General features: G+C 40.4%; 2 protein-coding genes across 8 annotated transcripts in view; one reads left to right on the top strand and one right to left on the bottom strand.

The window, feature by feature from the left end:
• The window catches only part of NLRC4 (NLR family CARD domain containing 4), a 35,441-nt gene extending 28,327 nt beyond the window's left edge, over positions 1-7,114 (top strand). The window contains exon 8 of the mRNA XM_055539277.1: positions 6,738-7,114. Coding sequence (XP_055395252.1) covers positions 6,738-7,030 — 293 coding nt within the window. The 3' untranslated portion in view covers positions 7,031-7,114. The remainder of the gene's footprint in view (positions 1-6,737) is intronic.
• Positions 1-21,559, bottom strand: part of SLC30A6 (solute carrier family 30 member 6) — a 68,348-nt gene that overhangs the window by 9,655 nt on the left and 37,134 nt on the right. For 5 of the 7 annotated variants that reach the window (XM_055539743.1, XM_055539744.1, XM_055539746.1 and 2 more), the window contains one exon: positions 10,453-13,929. In XM_055539743.1, the coding sequence (XP_055395718.1) occupies positions 13,429-13,929 (501 nt within the window). In that variant the 3' untranslated portion in view covers positions 10,453-13,428. Of the gene's footprint in view, positions 1-10,452; positions 13,930-21,559 lie in introns of those variants that run through there. The other 2 variants (XR_008700173.1, XR_008700174.1) reach the window with 2 other exon arrangements.

Raw genomic sequence — 21,559 nt, 5'->3', positions numbered from 1 at the left:
TCTAGTGGTTTTCCCTACTTTTTCACTTTCAGTCTGAATTTGGCAATAAGGAGTTCATGATCTGAGCCACAGTCAGCTCCCGGTCTTGTTTTTGCTGACTGTATAGAGCTTCTCCATCTTTGGCTGCAAAGAATATAATCAATTTGATTTTGGTGTTGACCATCTGGTGATGTCCATGTGTAGAGTCTTCTCTTGTGTTGTTGGAAGAGGGTGTTTGCTATGACCAGTGTGTTCTCTTGGTAAAACTCTATTAGCCTTTTCCCTGCTTCATTCCATACTCCAAGGCCAAATTTGCCTGTTACTCCAGGTGTTTCTTGACTTCCTACTTTTGCATTCCAGTCCCCTATAATGAAAAGGACATCTTTTTGGGGTGTTAGTTTTAAAAGGTCTTGTAGGTCTTCATAGAACCATTCAACTTCAGCTTCTTCAGCATTACTGGTTGGGGCGTAGGCTTGGATATTGATTTTTTTTGGTGGGGGGGGGGGTGGCGGCAAAAATACTGGAGTGGGTTGCCATTCCCTTCTCCAGAGCTTCCCGACCCAGGGATTGAACCTGGGTCTCCCACATTGTAGGCAGATGCTTTACTGTCTGAACCACCAGGGAAGTTCAAAAGAAAGATTAGTAAAGCTTAAAATGATTCTTTAAAGAGTAACAAAGGAATAGAGATTAAAAATTAAGCAAAATTAATCACAAAAAAGCAGAGCTACATAAATAATTTTATTAATCAAAGTGGAGACCTAGGCACATGAATGTTTGTAGTGGCTTTATTCATATCACATATCTGATAAAGGACTACTATCTAGAATATATAAAGAACTCCTACAACTCATTGATAAAAAGACAACTTGATAGAGTTTAGAGAAGACAAAGAATCTAAATATGCATTTCTCCAAAGAAGATATATAAATGGCTAATAAACATCAGAAAAAATGTTCAGTATCATTAGCCATCAGGGAAATGAAGCCACAGTGAAATGCCTCTTACCATCCACTAGGATGGTTACAATAAAAAAAGGACAGGTAATAAAAAGTGTTGACAAGGACATAGAAAAAGTGGAGCCCTCATATGCTGGTGGTTGGACTGTTTCCTACTTAGGAAAACATTCTGGCACCTCTCCAATGGTTAAACATAGGATTACCAATTCCACCCTGAGGAATCCAAGAGAAATGAAAATATATGTCCATATAAAAGCATGCATAGCAATGTTCATCATATATTTTATAATCCCAAAGTGGAGACAACCCAAGTGTCCATCACTGCTAAATGGATAAACAAAATGTGATATATCTACAAAATAGAGTATTATTCAGCCATAAAAAGGAATGAAGTGTTAGAACACACTATAACATGGATGAACCATGAAGATATCATACAAAGTGAAAGAAGCCAGTCAGTCACAAAAGACCATATACAGTATGATTACATTTATATGAAATGTCCAAAATGGGCAAATCCATAGTGATGAAAAGTGGATTAATGGTTGCCAATGTTGGGGGGTTGGGTGAGAATGACTGCTAATGCTGTGGAGTTCAGTTTTGGGGGTGATGAAGATGTCCTGGAACTAGATAGTGGTGTACAACTTTGTGGATATACTAAAACCCACTATGCTGTTGCTGTTTAGTTGCCCAGTCATGTCTTTTGAGACCCCAACCCCATGGATTGGGATTTTTCAGGCAATAATACTGGAATGGGTTGCCATTTCCTTTTTCCAGGGGATCTTCCCAACCCAGAACTGAATGCGAGTCTCCTGCCCGCATCTCCTGCATTTCAGGTAGACTCTCTACTGCTGAGCCCGTGGGGAAGCCTCAAACCCACTATAAGTTCAGTTCAGTTCAGTCGCTCAGTCGTTTCTGACCCACTATAGTTATACTTTAAAATGTTGAATTTTATGGTATATATATTATATATCAAAAAGACCCTAAAAGTATATCCTAAGCAACTGTATTTACACAGTACTTGTCAAAACAGTATTTTTAAAACTACAAAAGAATGACAAACTCTAAATCAGAACAGTAGTTTCCGTGGGTCAGCGGGGACAGATGTGTACAACAGGAAGATACCACATAATAGATCCAAGTTTTTATCCATGTTCTTATTCTCAGGTTAAGTGATAGATTCATGAGTGAATAGGTGAAATTAGTGATCTATCCACTTCTGAATAAACAATAAACAACCTGTCAACATTTTCTGACAATCTTACTGTGCCTCTGTATGCAGCTGTCTCTATATAAACAATTTTAAACTTTATTCTCCTTAATCCATGTCTTTCTCTATTTCACAATGAATGTGATTTCCGCCCCCCACCCCCCCGCTCCTTTTCTTATTACATTATAGTAGGTCTCTCCCCCTTTAAGGGTAGACTCTCTGCTCTAGCCTTGATTGAGATCCCATCTCTGCCCTCATCCCTGTTCAAGATCATTTCACCAATTATGCCCTTCTTTACTTTTTCCTATCAGTTTTTAAAGGTGCTCAAATCTCTCTCATTTTATATAGAACTCTTCCTGACTCCTATCTTCCTCCTATGACTGTCATCCTCTCCCTCCTTTCCTTCAAGGCAAAAATTTATGTACCCTCAACACATCTCCACTATCTGACCATCCTCTGCTTCCTACTTATTCCAGCTGACTCTACACACTTGCATAGGACTCAGTGGGTATTTTCCCAAAGTGTTTGACTTACCTATGTAAAAGTTGACACTGAGTACTCTCTCCTTTTCAAAATGTTCTCTTGACTTCCATGCTACCTTGGTAACGTCTGAGTTTCCTTTGCCATGGCAGTTTCTCCATACAGATGTTAAGTGCTCCCAATTTTCCTTAGAACCTGGTCCTAGGTTCTCCACTCTTCTTCCTTAGAGATTACACTTCATCTTAAAGCTGTAATTGCCATGTTTAAATTTTGACTCCCCAAATTTTGTTTCTTCCTGATCAGCAATCTGGGACTATTGAATAGGAATCATTGTGAGCTCAGGGATCTACTGCACCTGTCCTCACTTATTTAGATGACATAGTTTGATTTAAATGTTTGAGGCTAAACTCACAATCTAGCATGTTCTCAGACAGGCATCACATCTGAACTCCATTATCCCATTTTTTCCTAAAAAAAAAAAAAAAAAAAAAAAAAAAAAAAGAACCACCACAGACCATACTTATGTTCTATAGCTCAGTGGTAAGTTCTGGGCCAAATCATTCTGCCAAATGGATCCTCAGAATTTTCCAAGTGCTCTGTTTTGCTATATACTTGTAATTTTTTAAAAATAGCATCTTATTTTTATTGTTAGACACAGTAACTTTTGGGGGTCTCTGAAAAAAACTAAATTTATGAAGTTTGTTTTTCTTGATCCCTATGTTGCCTCATTTCTTGGGAGCTTTTTGTTCGACTCTTTGTCTGTCTTTAGTTCCTTGTTGGAGGCTATTCTCAACTGTCTGGTATTCCTGTTCTCTTCACATTTCAGAGTGAGGCACAAGTTGGTAGGAAGCTCCCTGCACCTGAGGGAGGGGCTTAGGTTCACCGTGGGTGGTCAGGAAAGAAAAATAGCTTTCCCTGTGTAGGGCCTTTCCTTGGAGGCAGTTCACTTTTCCCTGAGAAGGATCCTCGTCTTTCTCCTGGAGCATATAAGCGCAGCTGCCACTGCTCTGCAAACAAAGTGGGGCTGGAAGGTCTATTGCCTTTGTGTGTTCCCAAGGCACCTGGACCTCCCACAGCACCTATCTTCCATCCAGTTACTTCATTATGCATGTTTTCACTACATGTAAGCCCAAGGAGACAGAGACCAATGTCCTTTTATGTTATCCCCAGCACCCAGCACAATCCAGGATACATGGTAGGCACTCAAAACTGTTTGTTGAATGAATAAATGGTAAGAGTTCTGGCTCAGGGGAACTACAGGGTGGTCTCTGCCACACTAGAGCTTTGTTTAGGTTGTAGGAACCCTTCAAGGATCAGAATCCTTCTACCCAGAGAATCTGAGATTCTGCCTGGAATTAGGATCAAGCCACTTGCATTCTCCACAACCCACATACAGCCTACAGAGCTAAATGTCACTGACTCCTCTTCTCTCAGTAGTCTGCTCCTCATGATGACAAAAACGCCAGATTCAATGAACAAAATGCGTGCCCTTGTGGATTACATTGCTTGTTCTTGGTTCCTGTGCTTGTGCACATTCTGGTAATTATCCAAAAATCTCTCTAATTGATACCATTCTTTAAGCCTGGCAGGTAGCCTGTATAAATAGCTTACCCTTTGAGGGTGGGGTGGGCTTGAAATTCTTCGTTAAAGTTCCTTTCAGGTGATGCAATCTGTTCTGGTAATTGAGAAGGAGAAATGAAGTTGCTTTTTGTGGAGGAAGGAGCTTTATATGCAGACATGCTAAATGGAAACCAGTATTTTGACTGAGCACATAGTCTGCTGGGAAGAACCTGGGAATGAGGCAGAGACAGAAAGGACTTGAGAATGAGGTGTAAGAAGAGAAGGGAGAAACCTATGAGGAAGAAAGAAGGGCTCATTATGGGAAGGAGGAAGAAAGGAGAAAGTGAGGCCCTATGTATGAATGAGGCTGGGCACAGGCTAAGCTGGTCTAAGGAGACCCAGCCACACCTTGGCTTACAGAGCAGAGCTATATTCCCCTCTCCTGTAACACTCAGGAGTGTGCAGTCCAGGCAGGTGGAGTGGCTTTGCTCTGTGCAGCCTTTCAGACCCAGAAACCTACATATTCTTTACTCCTCCGTTACTTAGGGTGTTACCTTTGACTTCATGGTAATGGCTAGGATATTTACCTTTCCATTGTAGGAGTATTTTTTTTTTAATAATTTTAAACATTTATTTATTTCTTTATGGTTGTGCTGGGTCTTTGTTGCTACACAGGCTTTTCTCCAATTGCAGAGAGTGGGGACTACTCTCTAGTTGCAGTAAGCATGCTTCTTCTTGCAGTGGCTTCTCTTGTTGCAGAGCATGGACTATAGGGTGTGTGGACTCAGAATTTGTAGTTGGCAGGCTCTTGAGCACAGGCATAACAGTGGTGGCGTATGGGTTTAGCTGCTCTGAGGCATGTGGGATCTGCCTGGACCAGGGATTGAAACCCTGTCTCCTGCATTGGCAGGTGGATTCTGATCCACTGAGCCACCAGGACAGCCCTGTTCAGTTCAGTCACTCAGTTCTATCTGACTCTTTGCAACCCCATGGAGTGCAGCATGCCAGGTCTCCCTCTCCATTACCAACTCCTGGAGTTTACTCATGTCCATTGAGTCAGTGATGCCATCCAACCATCTCATCCTGTCATCTCCTTCTCCTCCCGCCTTCCATCTTTCCCAGCATCAGGGTCTTATCAAATGAGTCAGTTCTTCACATCTGGTGGCCAAAGTATTGGAGTTTCATCTTCAGCATCAGTCCTTCCAATGAATATTCAGGACTGATTTCCTTTAGGATGGACTGGTTGGATCTCCTTGCAGTCCAAGGGACTCTCAAGACTCTTCTCCAACACCACAGTTCAAAAGCATCAGTTCTTTGGTGCTCAGCTTTCTTTATAGTCCCAACTCTCACATCCATGCATGACTACTGGAAAAACCATGGCTTTGACTAGATGGACCTTTGTTGGCAAAGTAATGTCTCTGCTTTTTAATATGCTGTCTAGGTTTGTCATAACTTTTCTTCTAAGGAGCAAGTGTCTTTTAATTTTATGGCTGCAGTCACCATCTGCAGTTATTTTGAAGCACAAAAAAAGAAAGTCTCTCATTGTTTCCATTGTTTCCCCATATATTTGCCATGAACTGATGGGACCAGATGCCATGATCTGTTTTCTGAATGTTGAGTTTTAAGCCAACTATTTCCCTCTCCTCTTTCACTTTCATCAAGAGGCTCTTTAGTTCTTCTTTGCTTTCTGCCATAAGGGCAGTCCCTGGAGGAGGTACTTTAGAGTGCCCTATTCTATAAGGTGGAGAAGGCAATGGCACCCCACTCCAGTACTCTTGCCTGGAAAACCCCATGGATGGAGGAGCCTGGAAGGCTTCAGTCCATGTGGTCGCTAAGAGTTGGGCACAACAGAGCGACTTCATTTTCACTTTTCACTTTGATGCATCAGAGAAAGAAATGGCAACCCACTCCAGTGTTCTTGCCTGGAGAATCCCAGGGACGGCAGAGCCTGGTGGGCTGCCATCTATGGGGTCGCACAGAGTCGGACACGAATGAAGCGACTTAGCAGCAGCAGCAGCATTCTATAAGGAAATTCCTTGAAGAGTTTAAAGAGGGTGAAAAATAACAACCCCAAAACTCTATCTTGAGATACTGAAGGAGTTTACTTACTGAAGTTTACAGTTTGGAACATTTCATACCCAAAGAAACAATTGTTAGGTAGCGTATGCTTCTCCAGAAGAGGAAATGATGTAATGTTGCCAAAGTCTGACTCCAGTTTTGAAAACAGGTACTGAATATTTCAATTGTATCTCCCACATCTCAATTTTTACACAATCTTCCATTACTTGGAAAAGTCAGAAGAGAAAAAGTATGTAAGTCATTTATATTGGTTTCCTATAATTTCTATTTATCAGATTCCCTTACACTTTAGGAAAAATATATTTTGTAAATATAATGAACCAGGTTTATAATCACTTTTCTAACTACACAGAGAATTTCTTTCTTAAGCAAAGCACTGGTACAAACATAGCCATTTCTCTTAAAAAAACAAAACAAAACAAAACAAAAACACCTTTTTTCCAGTTAATGGATTTATTTCTGTTTTTATTCAGGTGTATTTTTTGAAAAGAATCCTCTGGAAAACTTCCAGCAGTTGGATTTGGCGGGAAATTGTGTAAGCAGCGATGGATGGCTTGCCTTCATGAGTGGATTTGAGAATCTTAAGCAACTCGTGTTTTTTGACTTTAGTACGAAAGGACTCTTACCTGATGCATCATTAGTCAGGAAACTTAGCCACGTGTTATCCAAACTAACTTTTCTGCAAGAGGTTCAGCTTGTTGGGTGGCAACTTGATGACGATGATGTCAGTGTTCTTAAAGGTGCTTTTAAACTAGTAATTGCTTAAATAAAGGGTACCCTAAGCCTCTGAATGCTCTGGGGACTCCATTACTTTCAGCCTGGTGATTTAAAAATCTTTGCTCAAAAAAACTGCCCCAGGTGCCCTGCAGACTTATAAGAAATGTATGCTTAATGTTGTAAGTTACTGAGATGTTTGGATTGTTTCTTTAAATTGCATGATTGCAATAAAGGCCTGGCTAATAAAAATACGAAACAAACTTTGCTCATATACTTCAAGGGTCTGAAAGTAAACAGCAATCCACTATATATCTAAAAATTATCCTTCTCAAGAGTGTCTGCCTAACTCACCCCTTCTAAACGTTTTCTTCTTTTACGGATATCAGGATGATGTAGGGCATCATCACCTTCTTAGCCGGTCTCTTCCATGGAAATCAACTTTCTTAATTTCATCACTCAAATAAAAAGGAGACAGTAAAGAGGAGGATGCTAGGAAAATGAGGCCAAAGAAGAGGAAGTGGGAGGGCGTTTAACTTGATGACATGTATAAACGGGTGAATTTAACTCAGATGACCATTTTATCTACTATTGTGGGCAAGAATCTCTTAGAAGAAATGGAGTAGTCATCACAGTCAAGAGTCTAAAATGCATTACTTGGATGCAATCTCAAAAATGACAGAATTATCTGTTCGTTCCCAAGGCAAACCATTCAACATCACAGTAATGCAAGTCTATGGTCCGACCAGTAATGCTGAAGAAGCTGAAGCTGAATGGTTCTATGAAGACCTACAAGACATTCTAGAACTAACACCCAAAAAGATGTCCTTTCCATTACAGGGGACTGGAATGCAAAAGTAGGAAGTCAAGAAACACCTGGAGTAACAGGCAAATTTGGCCTTGGAGTACAGAATGAAGCAGGCCAAAGGCTAATAGAGTTTTGTGAAGAGAACGCACTGGTCATAGCAAACACCCTCTTCCAACACAAGAGAAGATTCTACACATGGACATCAACAGACGGTCAATACCAAAATCAGATTGATTACATTCTTTGCAGCCAAAGATGGAGAAGCTCTATACAGTCAGCAAAAACAAGACCAGAAGCTGACCGTGGCTCAGATCATGAACTCCTTATTGCCAAATTCAGACTTATATTGAAGAAAGTAGGGAAAACCACTAGACCATTCAGGTATGACCTAAATCAAATCCCTTACGATTATACAGTGGGAGTGACAACTAGATTCAAGGGATTGGATCTGATAGACTGAGTGCCTGAAAAACTATGGATGGAGGGTTGGTGACATTGTACAGGAGGCAGGGATCAAGACCAAGAAAAAGAAATGCAAAAAGGCAAAATGGTTATCTGAGGAGGCCTTACAAATAGTTGAGAAAAGAAGAGAAGCTAAAAGCAAGGAGAAAAGGAAAGATATACTTATTTGAATGGAGAGTTCCAAAGAATAGCAGGGAGAGATTAGAAAGCCTCCTCAGTGATCAATGCAAAGAAATAGAGGAAAAGAATAGAATAGGAAAGACTAGAGATCTCTTCAAGAAAATCAGAGATACCAAGGGACATTTCATGCAAAGATGGGCACGATAAAGGACGGAAATGGTATGGACCTAATAGAAGCAGAAGATATTAAGAAGACGTGGCAAGAATACACAGAACTATACAAAAAGATCTTCACAACACAGATAATCATGATGGTGTGATCACCTAGAGCCAGACATCCTCGAACACAAAGTCAAGTGGGTCTTAGGAAGCATCATGATGAACAAAGCTAGTGGAGGTAATGGATTCCAGTTGAGCTATTTCAAATCCTAAAAGATGATGCTTTGAAAGTGCTGCACTCAATAAGCCAGCAAATTGGGAAAACTCAGCAGTGGCCACAGGACTGGAAAAGGTCAGTTTTCATTCCAATCCCAAAGAAAAGCAATGCCAAAGAATGCTCAAACTACTGCACAACTGCACTCATTTCACACACTAGCAAAGTAATGCTCAAAATTCTCCAAGCCAGGCTTCAACAGTACGTGAACCGTGAACTTCCTGATGTTCAAGCTGGATTTAGAAAAGGCAGAGGAACCAGAGATCAAATTGCCAACATCCACTGGATCATCAAAAAATCACGAGAGTTCCAGAAAAATATCTAATTCTGCATACTGACTATGTCAAAGCTTTTGACTGTGTGGATCACAACAAACTGTGGAAAATTCTGAAAGAGATGGGAATACCAGACCACCTGACCTGCCTCCTGAGAAATCTGTATGCAGGTCAAGAATCAACAATTAGAACAAATGGACATGGAACAACAGACTTGTTCTAAATCAGGAAACGTACTGGTTCCAGTACGTCACCCTGCTTATTTAACTTATATTGTCACCCTGCTTATTTAACTTATATTCAGAGTACATCGAGAAATGTTGGAGTGGATGAAGCACAAGCTGGAATCAAGATTGCTGGGAGAAATATCAATAACCTCAGATACACAGAAGACACCATACTTATGGCAGAAAGCACAGAAGAGCCTCTTGATGAAAGTGAAAGAGAGTGAAAAAGTTGGCTTAAACCTCAACATTCAGAAAATTAAGACCATGGCATCAGGTCCCATCATTTCATGGCAAATAGATGGGGAAACAATGGAAACAGTGAGAGACTTTCTTTTTTTGTGCTTCAAAATAACTGCAGATGGTGACTGCAGCCATAAAATTAATAGACACTTGCTCCTTAGAAGAAAAGTTATGACAAACCTAGACAGCATGTTAAAAAGCAGAGATACTATTTTGCCAACAAAGGTCTGTCTAGTCAAAGTCATGGTTTTTCCAGTGGTCATGTATGGATGTGAGAGTTGGACTACAAAGAAAGCTGAGCGCTGAAGAATTGATGCCTTTGAACTGTGGTGTTGGAGAAGACTCTTGAGAGTCCCTTGGACTGCAAGGAGATCCAATCAGTCCATCCTAAAGGAAATCAGTCCTGAATATTCATTGGAAGGACTGATGCTGAAGCTGAAACTCCAATACTTTGGCCACTTGATGTGAAGAACTGACTCATTTGAAAAGACCCTGATGCTGGAAAAGACTGAAGGCAGGAGAAGACAGAGGATAAGATGGTTGGATGGCATCACCGACTCAATGGACATGAGTTTGAGTAAACTCCGGGAGTTGGTGATGGAGAGGGAGACCTGGCGTGCTGCAGTCCATGGGGTCACAAAGAGTCAGACTCGACTGAGCGACTGAACTGAACTGATAAATAGGTCACTTCTATCAGCTACTTGAAGGGGATTCCTGTTTATCCTTGTATTCTCTTCAGTCTCAAGAATAGCAGGTCACCAAAATTTATATACTATATGCACATTTACTTAGTACAGTGCATGGCATGTACTATACTCCTGACGAGCATTTGCTGAATATGAGATAAAGTTACCAATAAATAGCTCTTGAAACAAACAGGCCAAAATTATTTAAAAGCAGAGAGAAAAGTTCACGAATGTTCTTTATTCAAATAGTTTAATTCAAACAATTTGGAATGTAAAAGTATTTTCTTGTATAAAAAGCAGATCAGGCTCCCCCCGCAAAATCAGCAATCTTTAGTTAAGCAAAAAATTGGCAGTTTATGAGTAGCTCAATCAGATGCTTGAATGAGTAGCTAAACCAGTTGCTGATACATGTATGCAATTCCATCTGTGACTTCAGAGATTAAAGAAGAAAAAATGGATCCCATTCTTTCGTACCCTGTGAAAGGTAAGAGTACCCTGTCCTAATCTTTTCCCCAACACCTCCCAAAATAATCCTTCCTCACAAAGAAAGAAGTCTAAGAAAAATCTGTTTAAGCTAAACAGATTTAAGTTGAGGCAACTCTGAAATACACAAAACCAAATGTCAGCCTTTAGTTTACTCTCTGTTCTCATGGCACCTCAAATTAATGGCTTGGGTGTTGGCATAGGTAACACTAGGCCTGTATGTTGAGGTAGTCACTAAAAAGAAATTCTTGGTACAATATTCTATTTCACAAGTGGATATATTTTCTGCAGATTTAGTAATACAGTTTTAGAGCTGACAATTTACAGATCAACTACTTCATTCCCCACCCTAACTTTACAGATGAGAAAGCTCAGAGGAGTTAAATGACTTACCCATGGTTATAAAACTACTCAACAGTGGCAGCATCAGGACTGGAATCCAAATCTCTTGTCTTCCAGCCCAGTGTTTTCCTCCATATAAAACAGTAATTTCTCAAACAAGATTAATCACACTCCATGGAACTTGCTCTTAATCACAAACCATGGGTCAAGTTTTTAACTCAAACGTGCTTCTTGGTCTAGCTTCATGTAACTCCATGGCAAGATTTACCAGTTAGGCTACTGAATCTAGGCTTACGCTGGCCAAGTTTCTTATTTTCATATCCAGAACCTATCCAACGGTTGGCAAATAAGACTTCTTTATATAATAATGCCTGGAGCAATGTCACCTGCAGCAGTTGGCATTATCAAATTTCGGCAAGTAGAGCCAACCCTTCAAGAACCCATATGCAATTTCTCAAGTAGTGCAGTCGGTTATCAAAGCACCTTTGGAAGGACAACAGAATAGATGTAATCTCTGAATGAGTGTTGAGGAAACAGGCATTTAACCTTGCACAGAACTGTGTTTAGTGCCCGGGCACTTTAAAAATCCCCTGGAGATGGAGAAGACATGCATAGAGTGGCAGCACATACCTCTTAATCATCATTCAGTACAAGGCAGTTCTTCAGATTTCATGCATGACCCAAATTCACATTTAGAGGAGATCAATGGACGAAAAATCACCCTGTAATAGTAGACCAATAATAGGTATAGAAATAGTTGGAGAATGAAAGACAAATGTCAAGGAACAGGTTGCCTTATCACATTTACATTTCATGTTCCCCAACGGTCAAGGTGGCATGGGCTCTATTTCTTCAGCAGGTCAAATGGCTGAACAGGGCTGCAAATGTCAAAGACAACAATCAACTCCTCATCAAGCAAAAGTTACTTGGGACCTGGTCACTTACTGTCACAGCGTGACTACAATTCTACTTGACAGAGATGGCTTCTTAGATGTTTATTATTACTCCACTGTAAAGAAACAGGAATTTGGGAGGGTTGCTTATATTTAAAAGAGGATGAGTTGATTGAAGAAAGTTGCAAATTAAAAAACAAACAAACACTTCTCTAGATAGTTGCTGATGGCTGGAAATGTCACAAATCTCTAGGAGTACTGAATTCTAGAAAAGCTGAATCCACTCTCAAAATCCATTTTTAAAACCTAAGTATAAAATGCATGATAAAACGAGAAAAAAAAAAAATCATAGATAATTTGTGACTGTTGCTTGTTATACTTTTTATAAGTAATACTGGCCATGTTGGAAAGTCCTTAACATTTGCATTTGGAAAATAATTTAAAAATAAAATAATCTACATGATTCTCACACTTCATTATAAATGTTAACAATTCACTATTTTCAATAAAGCAGAACAAAATAAGTTAGAAACTGCCTACTGCAGATCTAACCAATACTTATAAATCTAAGGTGCACTAGGTTTTGGCAAAATTATATAATTTAAATTCAAATTGTTCATGCAACTTTGAAAAAAGGATCAAAAAGTACTACACTGTGTGGAATTCCACATATGTGATATTTTGTTAATAAAATGAAAAATTAAAGTCAACCAATAAAAAGGTGACAGAAAGGATAAAAATCTATCATTATCTCAGTATTTAATTAAATGTAAGACTGATTGGGATTCCTTCACTGCATATCACTTAAGGATAAGATGTTTATTTAACCAAAATAAGACATTGTGAGACTGATGGGTCACTTACAAATGTATTGAAATTTTTTAATGAGAAAAACTATTAAAAAACTGATAATTAAAAATTTTTAACTGTGCCAGATAGTAAAATATGTTTCAAAATTTCTGATAAAAATGTTTGCTCTTACTTTGCATACCACAGGAGGACCTCAAAGAAAAATGTAGCAATTAAGTTTGGAAAACCTATAAAAGAGACTTTTACTTTTAGAATAGACCTTTTTTTCCTTTCCTAAAATGTGTACTCAAGAAGCAAGTTTATAAATTTCACTGAAGAAAGCATTATATTTTTAATAATGTGACAAATCTACTCCATCAAGTGGTTCTCTTATAAAGGTAATGTTATATCACACTGCAGTCAACTACAAAACCAAAGATAGCAAAATTCAAATTTAGAGAACACGCTTTCTAAAGGAAGCCTATTTAAAGTCTATAACATTTAAAAGGTTCTCACTGCCCCAAATGTTTTACAAAAATATAGTTTCATTGGTTTCATGAAATGTGAACAAGCCTACTACTCTCTAACTATTTAGAGTAAATGATTGAACAGTCGATGCAAAGTGGATTACCAAATAAACTGAAACTCAAGGAGTCAATATTCCTCATAAAAATAAATTAAATTATAGTACATCATGGTCTTGGTTGTCCAATTCTATTGTTAGTTCCATATCTACTTGGGATATTTGTAAAACCAGTCCTGAATCCTTGGGTTGCTCCAATGCCTGGAACTCCAAGTCCTTGATTAAGCACGCTGCTATAAGGTGCGTGTCCATGATTAAGACCCAAACCGTAAGGTCTTGTTTGCGTATTTAGAAGAATAACTGGGCTCACATTTTTTCCAGGGGTGTTAAATGAAAATTCTGGAGGTGGACTACTAGGTTTAGTTGGAGTTGATGTGACAGGGTTTGAATCATCAGTACCCTTCAGAGGAGGCATTGGGATTATGTGATGATCTGTAAAGTTTAGGACATTGGCTGCAACAGGCCCAGACAGTAAGGCAGGCCTGATCCAATCATCCTTGAATATCTGAACAGTCAGAGTAGATACAAGCGTGTACAGCCTGTTGGTCACATGAGCAAGAACCATTTGTTCATTGGCATCTCGTCGAATTCTCACGTGAACTGATCCAGCCTAAAAGGGACAAAATCATAAGAAAAAGACTGCTTACAATTATACTACTGAAAATTCCATTGGAAAGAAACATTTTATTGATATTCCTTAAAAACTACTTTAGTAGTAATTGTTGATGTAAAGAGTTAATAAAATAATTTATGACTCTAAATAAAATGTAACATTAAAATATTAAAAAAAGAAAGAAATCCATGTAGGAGGAAGGCAGGTATATAGCAATAGAAGGCAGAACACAAATGAAGTATATGGAAAAATGCACTGAAAGGGCAGAGAAGGTAGCTATTAATTCCAGTTGAGGAAGACTTCAAAAGAAGATGGCACCTGATCTAGGGCTGGGGATTAAATGAAATCTCAAAAGGTAGAGACAGGCATTCTAAGCTGGGGCAACAGCACTTGAAAACATGGCATGTTTGGGCAAGAATAAGCAACATTACTATATAAAAGAAGTACAGTGTTTCAGGAGGCAGAAAAGAAATGAAAGAGAAAAGACAGGAAGAAAAGGAGGAGGAAAGGAGGAAGCAAATAAGGACAGGAAGAATGTAAAGAAGAAAGAAAGTTTAGGTAATAAAGCTAAAAAGAAAGGTTAGCTGTGGGGTTCTAAAAATCATGAATAAGGAGTTTTAGTTGCAGCAATCCAACAGAAGTAAGATAATCAGAGTTCAGAAAAATTACAGTTATGGATAACTGCTAATTATTTAGGAATTGACTAAAATAGTCTAGGTTAGGAATGGAGAGGCCAAGATAGGACAGATATAGTGGGACTACAGAGGGACAAATGATTTCATGATATCCCAGGGGTTAGAAGTGGGAGACTCTGATTTCAACTGGATATAAATAATGAATGAGGGAGATGAGCTTATCAAAAGACAATCTCAAGGTTTCTAGCCTAGGTTACCAGGAGGATACAGAGCCCAGGCATTAGAATGACAGTCAGAAGTATGTTTACTAACTTGATAAAATGGTCATTACACATCTTGTCTTCAAAAGATAATAAAATAGTAGATACAATAATTATATTTTGATTAAAACAAACAAAAATATCAAGAATGGTATCATATGATCATCTTAATAGATGCAGAAAAAGCATTTGGCAAAATTCAACACCCATTCATGATAAAAACTCTTGACAAAGTTGGTATAGAGGGAACATACATCAAAACAATAAAGGCCATTTATGACAAACATGGGGGCTTCCCAGGTGGTGTAATGGTAAAGAATCCACCTGCCACTGCAGGAGACACAGGAGATGTGGTCCACAAGATCCCCTGGAGAAGAAAATGGCCACTCACTCCAATATTCTTGCCTGGGTAAGTCCATGAACAGAGGAGCCCGGTGAGCTATAGTTCTCAGGGTTGTAAAGGGTTGACATGACAGTGACTGAGTGTGCACGCATGCATGCACACATGCATGACAAACACACAACTGACATCATATTCAATGATGAAAACCTAAAAGCTTTTCCTCTAGGATCAGGAACAAGATGAGGATGTCCACTCTTGCCACTTGTATTTAACATAGTACTGTAAATTCTAGCCACAGCAATCAGAGGAGAATAAGAATAAGAGGCATCCAAAATGGAAGAGAAGAAGTAAAATCATTACTGTTTGCAGAAGACATGATAATATATATAGAAAATCCTAAAGAGTACACAAAAAACTATTAGAACTAATAAATGAATTCAAAGTTTCATGATATGAAACTAATATAGAGAAATCTGTTGCGTTTCTATATACTAAAATGAACTATCAAAAAGAAAAATCAAGAAAATCGTATTTACAGTTGAATCAAAAAGAGTAAAATATCTAGGAATAAATTTAACCAAGCAGGTAAAAGACACATACTCTGAAACTACAAAACTGATTAAAGAAACTAAAGATGATACTAATAAATGGAAAGATAGTTTGTGTTCATGGACCGGATGAATTAATATTGCTAAAATGTCCCCACTACCCAAAGCACATTCAGCCGTGACATTTTTCACAGAACTAAAACAAATAATCCCATATTTTATGTAGAACCACAAAAGACCCCAAATAGCCAAAGCAATCTTGAGAAAGAAGAACAAAGGTATTATGCCCCTGCCTTCAAACTGTTAGGTAGCTAGAATAGGAAAAAGGAGTCCAAAATAGCGGTGGCCAAAAAACAAAGGAAAAAGCCTGAAAAAATAGAACAAAGGAAGGTCCAGGGACAGGAGTGAGAACCTCAGGTGAAACAAATAGCCCTCCTGGCTAGCCCAATTTACATAGGGCAGGCTCAGGAGGAGGAGAAAAAAACATAAAAAGAGGAGCCAAAATTGAGCTCCTCTCTTCTTTTGGGTCGGCCGGCCCTCACATCTCAAGGATGTGTTTTCCTTTGCTTGCCAAATAAAACTGAGCTGTAACCAAGCTGTAACACTGGTTTGCCATTTAAACTGAGCTGTAACTGAGCTGAAACACTGGTCTGCCGCTTCAAATTTTTGCTGTGGTGAGACAGAACCGAGGAAATTATACACTCCCCCAACATATCTGGCTCCGTGACTTGGATTTAATTTGGCTGAAACAATCTTGGCTCGGTCCCCGCAAGGCGGAGGCCAAGCACACCAGAAGCCCAACTTGGTGAAAACTCACGTGATGGATGCTGAACATGAAGAAAACCCAGCGCAGTGGCAGTGACAAGAAGCCTAGCGTGCTGGAAAACAGGACAGCAAAAACAAACTCGACAGAAAGCTCAAGCAGCTCAGTCTCAGATTTCAAAAGACCTCTGGTTAAGGAGGTCTTTGCTCCGATGGCTGGAAGGACATATGGCTAACAAAATCTAAATTCCTTTACAATCTCTAATTTCTTGTTTCCCCGAATCCCCTGAATGGCAGTGGGTGCAACTGAGGGACTCTGCTAGGGGCTAGTCCCCAGTGTGTCCTGAAGGCTCTACTATCGGTTGCACCTTAGTAGCTGTTGCCTAAGCGGGTGGGGTTTCTTCTGTCCTTTATCTTTTTTGTGCCAAGGATCAGGCCAATGAAAACTGTGAACACAGGTCAGGTACTTAGCAGATTTTCCAGCAGGTTATGAAGGGGATTCCTCCGCATGTTTTTCCCACTGCTTTTTTCCTCCTGTCCTTCAGCTCCTCTCTTCATCTATGCCACTGCTTACAAAGTATTGGGTAGGTCATCATCTTTCCATTTCTGAAAGTTGTGTTTGAAACTGTTTACCTAAGACTGGGAATCAAACCCACATGGCAGGGATTCTGTGCTATGCTTAGTCACTCAGTCATATACGACTGGGACTTAAGCCCAGCCAAAACCCAGGGTGCCTGGTTTCAGGACCTAATGAAGCTCAGGGTCTTGATGTCTCATTGCAAAAAATTCAGTGAGAGACACAGCAATAGGTAAGAGGTAGATTTGTTCGGATTCAGAGAGAAGCACAGTCCAGTGTGTGATTTCTTATGCTAAAGAGGGAGGGTCATTCTAACAATTGGAGAACGACCCACTCCTCGGTCTTTTGATAGTGCCTTGGAACTGTCCTGGTGCCTCTGGGTGTGTCATTAAGCTTGCAGATTGAGAATCAAGGTTTAGTTAAATTTGTCTTGGACCCATTTAATTTTAATCAGTTTATGTTATGCCCTTGGGCTACGTCATTCTCTCAAAAGTTGCGCCCTGCCCCCTTCCCTCCTGTTTCATGCTCTTTTCCTGAGCCCTGTCTGCACCCACAATGTTGCCTCTACTATCTTTGGGAGAGACAACCAGAAAATAGCTGGCCCTTGGGAGGGAAATACTATATAATATCTAATCCCTCTAGATAGTCAGGCCTTCATCTTCCATGTTTCCTACAAAATGTGCAACAACAGCAGCTCTCAGTGAACCTGCTAGGGCTAGGGCTAGGTGACAGGTGCCTGCTAGAAGTCCATCTGTTGGCGGTATCTCTTCAAGGGCAATTGGGCTTCCAGGGACAATGTCTGCCACTTTGGGAGTTAGCCCTGTAGGCCATCTGGCCCAAATCCTTATCACCCTTGTCCTAAGTTACAAACATAGCCCCAGATCAAATCTACACTCTACTTTTATGGAACATCTAGTCTATTGCTTCTTATCAATTTGTTCTTAAAACAACTTACTAACTCCTACAGCCAGGACTCTGCCTCCTTGTAGGTAACATAACTCCATCCCACTTATATTAAAATACTCTTGATGAACTATGGACGGAGATTCGTGACATTGTATAGGAGACAGGAATCAAGACCATCCCCAAGAAAAAGAAATGCAAAAAAGCAAAATGGCTGCCTGAGGAGGCCTTACAAGTAGCTGTGAAAAGAAGAGAAGTGAAAAGCAAAGGAGAAAAGGAAAGATATACCCCTCTGAATGCAGAGTTCCAAAGAATAGCAAGGAGAGATAAGGAAGCATTCCTCAGCTATCAATGCAAAGAATTAGAGGAAAACAATAGAATGGGAAAGACCAGAGATCTCTTCAAGAAAATCAGAGATACCAAGGGAACATTTCATGCAAAGATGGGCCCAATAAAGGACAGAAATGGTATGGACCTAAGAGAAGCAGAAGATATTAAGAAGAGATAGCAAGAATACACAAAAGAACTGTACAAAAAAGTTCTTCACGACCCAGATAATCACGATGGTGTGATCACTTACCTAGAGCCAGACATCCTGGAATGTGAAGTCAAGTGGGCCTTAGGAAGCATGACTACAAACAAAGCTAGTGGAGGTGATGGAATTCCAGTTAAGCTATTTCAAATCCTGAAAGATGATGCTGTGAAAGTGCTGCACTCAGTATGTCAGCAAATTTGGAAAACTCAGCAGTGGCCACAGGACTAGAAAAGGTCAGTTTTCATTCCAATCCCAAAGAAAGGCAATGTCAAAGAATGCTCAAACTACCGCACAATTGCACTCATCTCACACGCTAGCAAAGTAATGCTCAAAATTCTCCAAGCCAGGCTTCAGCAGTACGTGAACCATGAACTTCCAGATGTTCAAGCTGGTTTTAGAAAAGGTAGAGGAACCAGAGATCAAATTGCCAACATCTGCTGCATCATCGAAAAAGCAAGAGAGTTCCAGAAAAACATCTATTTCTGCTTTACTGACTATGCCAAAGCCTTTGTGTGGATCACAATAAACTGTGGAAAATTCTGAAAGAGATGGGAATACCAGACCATCTGACCTGTCTCTTGAGAAACCTATATGCAGGTCAGGAAGCCACAGTTAGAACTAGATATGGAACAACAGACTGGTTCCAAATAGGAAAAGGAGTACGTCAAGGCTGTATATTGTCACCCTGCTTATTTAACTTCTATGCAGAGTACATCATGAGAAATGCTGGGCTGGAGGAAGCATAAGCTGGAATCAAGATTGCTGGGAGAAATATCAATAACCTCAGATACGCAGATGACACCACACTTATGGCAGAAAGCGCAGAAGTAAAGAGCCTCTTGATGAAAGTGAAAGAGGAGAGTGAAAAAGTTGGCTTAAAGCTCAACATTCAGAAAACTAAGATCATGGCATCTGGTCCCATCACTTCATGGCAAATAGATGGGGAAACAGTGGATACAGTAGGAGACTATATTCTTGGGCTCCAACATCACTACAGATGGTGACTGCAGCCATGAAATTAAAAGACGCTTGTTCCTTGAAGGAAAATTATGACCAACCTAGACAGCATATTAAAAAGCAGAAACATTACTTGCCAACAAAGGTCCGTTTAATCAAGGCTATGGTTTTTCCAGTGGTCATGTATGGATGTGAGAGTTGGACTGTGAAGAAAGCTGAGTGCCGAAGAATTGATGCTTTTGAACTGTGGTGTTGGAGAAGGCTCTTGAGAGTCCCTTGGACTGCAAGGAGATCCATCCAGTCCATCCTAAAGAAGATCAGTCCTACGTGTTCATTGGTAGGACGGGTGCTGAAGCTGAAACTCCAATAGTTTGGCCACCTGATGCAAAGAGCAGACTCATTTGAAAAGACCCTGATGCTGGGAAAGATTGAGGGCAGGAGGAGAAGGGGATGACAGAGGATAAGTGGTTGGATGGCATCACTGACTTGATGGACATAGGTTTGGGTGACTCTGGGAGTTTGTCATGGACAGGGAGGTCTGGCGTGCTGTGGTTCATGGGGTTGCAAAGAGTTGGAGATGACTGAAAGACTGAACTGAACTGAATGCCCCTAACAGGCCAAGATAACTCACTCCTTTGTCATTACTTCTGTTATTACCTAAAGTGCGTCTATGACACTGAAATGTTTACCATTGGAAATACCCTAAACTGCTCTTATGGAGGACTAAGGGAAGAAACCAGTGACTTACATTCCCTCAGAGCAATAAGAGGATAAGGCTAATGGCTGTTTCACCAGGTTTCCAGTCTCAGGGCACAGGCTTGGATTGCTTTACATCATGATATCTATTCCCATCTGCAGTGGACAAACCAGTAATGAGTTAAGATTACAACCCCTTAATCCTACCCAGCACTGGTCACGCTGGAGACCTTGGGGATGCCCAACCCCAGCTCGGTGTCCCACGAGGTTGACCTACCTCGACCTGCCTAGGGATTTGGTCCTTGGGAGGCTGTCATGCCTCAACCTGCTTGGAGATCCACCAGTTCAGGGGTCCCAGGAGGTCGACATGCCTTGACCAATGCCAAGGGACCCAATTCTCAGGAGGCCAACCTGCCTCGACTTGCCCAGGAATTTGATCTCCAGGAGACTGTCATGACTCAGCCTGCAGGGGATCTGCACCCTGACCTGGGGACACCCGGCTCTCAGGTTGCAACAATACTGAGTAGGATAGGCTTCAGAAAGACTCACCCCTAAGGAAGTCCACCCATAAAAATAGAAGGAGGACTATTAGTTTTTTGGTTTTTGTTTTTTTTTTCTTTTCCTCTCTCTGTCATCACTGTCTTTCAGATGGAAAATAACCAACCCACTTCCTGACAGACGCCCTTGAGATGCCTTCTTGATAACTGGAATCTATTCCAATCCTCAAACTCTAAGGAGAAGTCGCTTAAAATTCTTTTGTGCCACTGAGTGGCCATGTATCCTCTGGGGGATAAGGAACACTGGCCTGAGGATGGGAGTTAAATTACAACACCATCCTCCAGCTAGACTTATTTTGCAAAACATAAGGGAAATGGACAGAGATCCCCTATGCCCAAATTTTCTTCCAAGAGATATGAAGGAACTCTGTGTTAAGTATGGGATTGTTGTATGGCCTAAAAGTGAGCCTACCAGGCAAATGGTGTTAGGCACAGACAACCAAGAGAAGGAAGCCCCCTGTGAAGGCTCACCTCCCATGGCTCCCAAGTTGCCTGGTGCTCCTTCCTTCTATCCAAATGTGCCCCCATATCCGGGAGCACCCCCTCCACAAAAGCCAACTTGAGTATGTCCCTTAGTTGAAATTAGAGAATTCGGACCAGTCCAGGTCCATAAGCCCTTCTCCCTCTTAAAACTAAAACAGATCAAACAAGACCTGGGAAGCTATACAGATGACCCAGCAAATATATAGAGATATTGGAATGTGATACATTCCAACACATTACCTTGGCCTTTGACTTGATGTGGAAGGACATCACGGTCATATTTAGTCAAACTTTATCTGACCCTGAGTATGCTAGGGTCTTAAAGGAAGCCCAAAGGTATGCTATGGGGCTTCACATGTCAAGCGATAATA

Source organism: Bubalus kerabau, chromosome 11, assembly GCF_029407905.1.
Source record: "Bubalus kerabau isolate K-KA32 ecotype Philippines breed swamp buffalo chromosome 11, PCC_UOA_SB_1v2, whole genome shotgun sequence".
Classification (NCBI taxonomy): Eukaryota; Metazoa; Chordata; class Mammalia; order Artiodactyla; family Bovidae; genus Bubalus; species Bubalus kerabau.
Note: the sequence above shows the minus strand (reverse complement) of the source record. Positions and strands in the feature narration are given on the sequence as shown.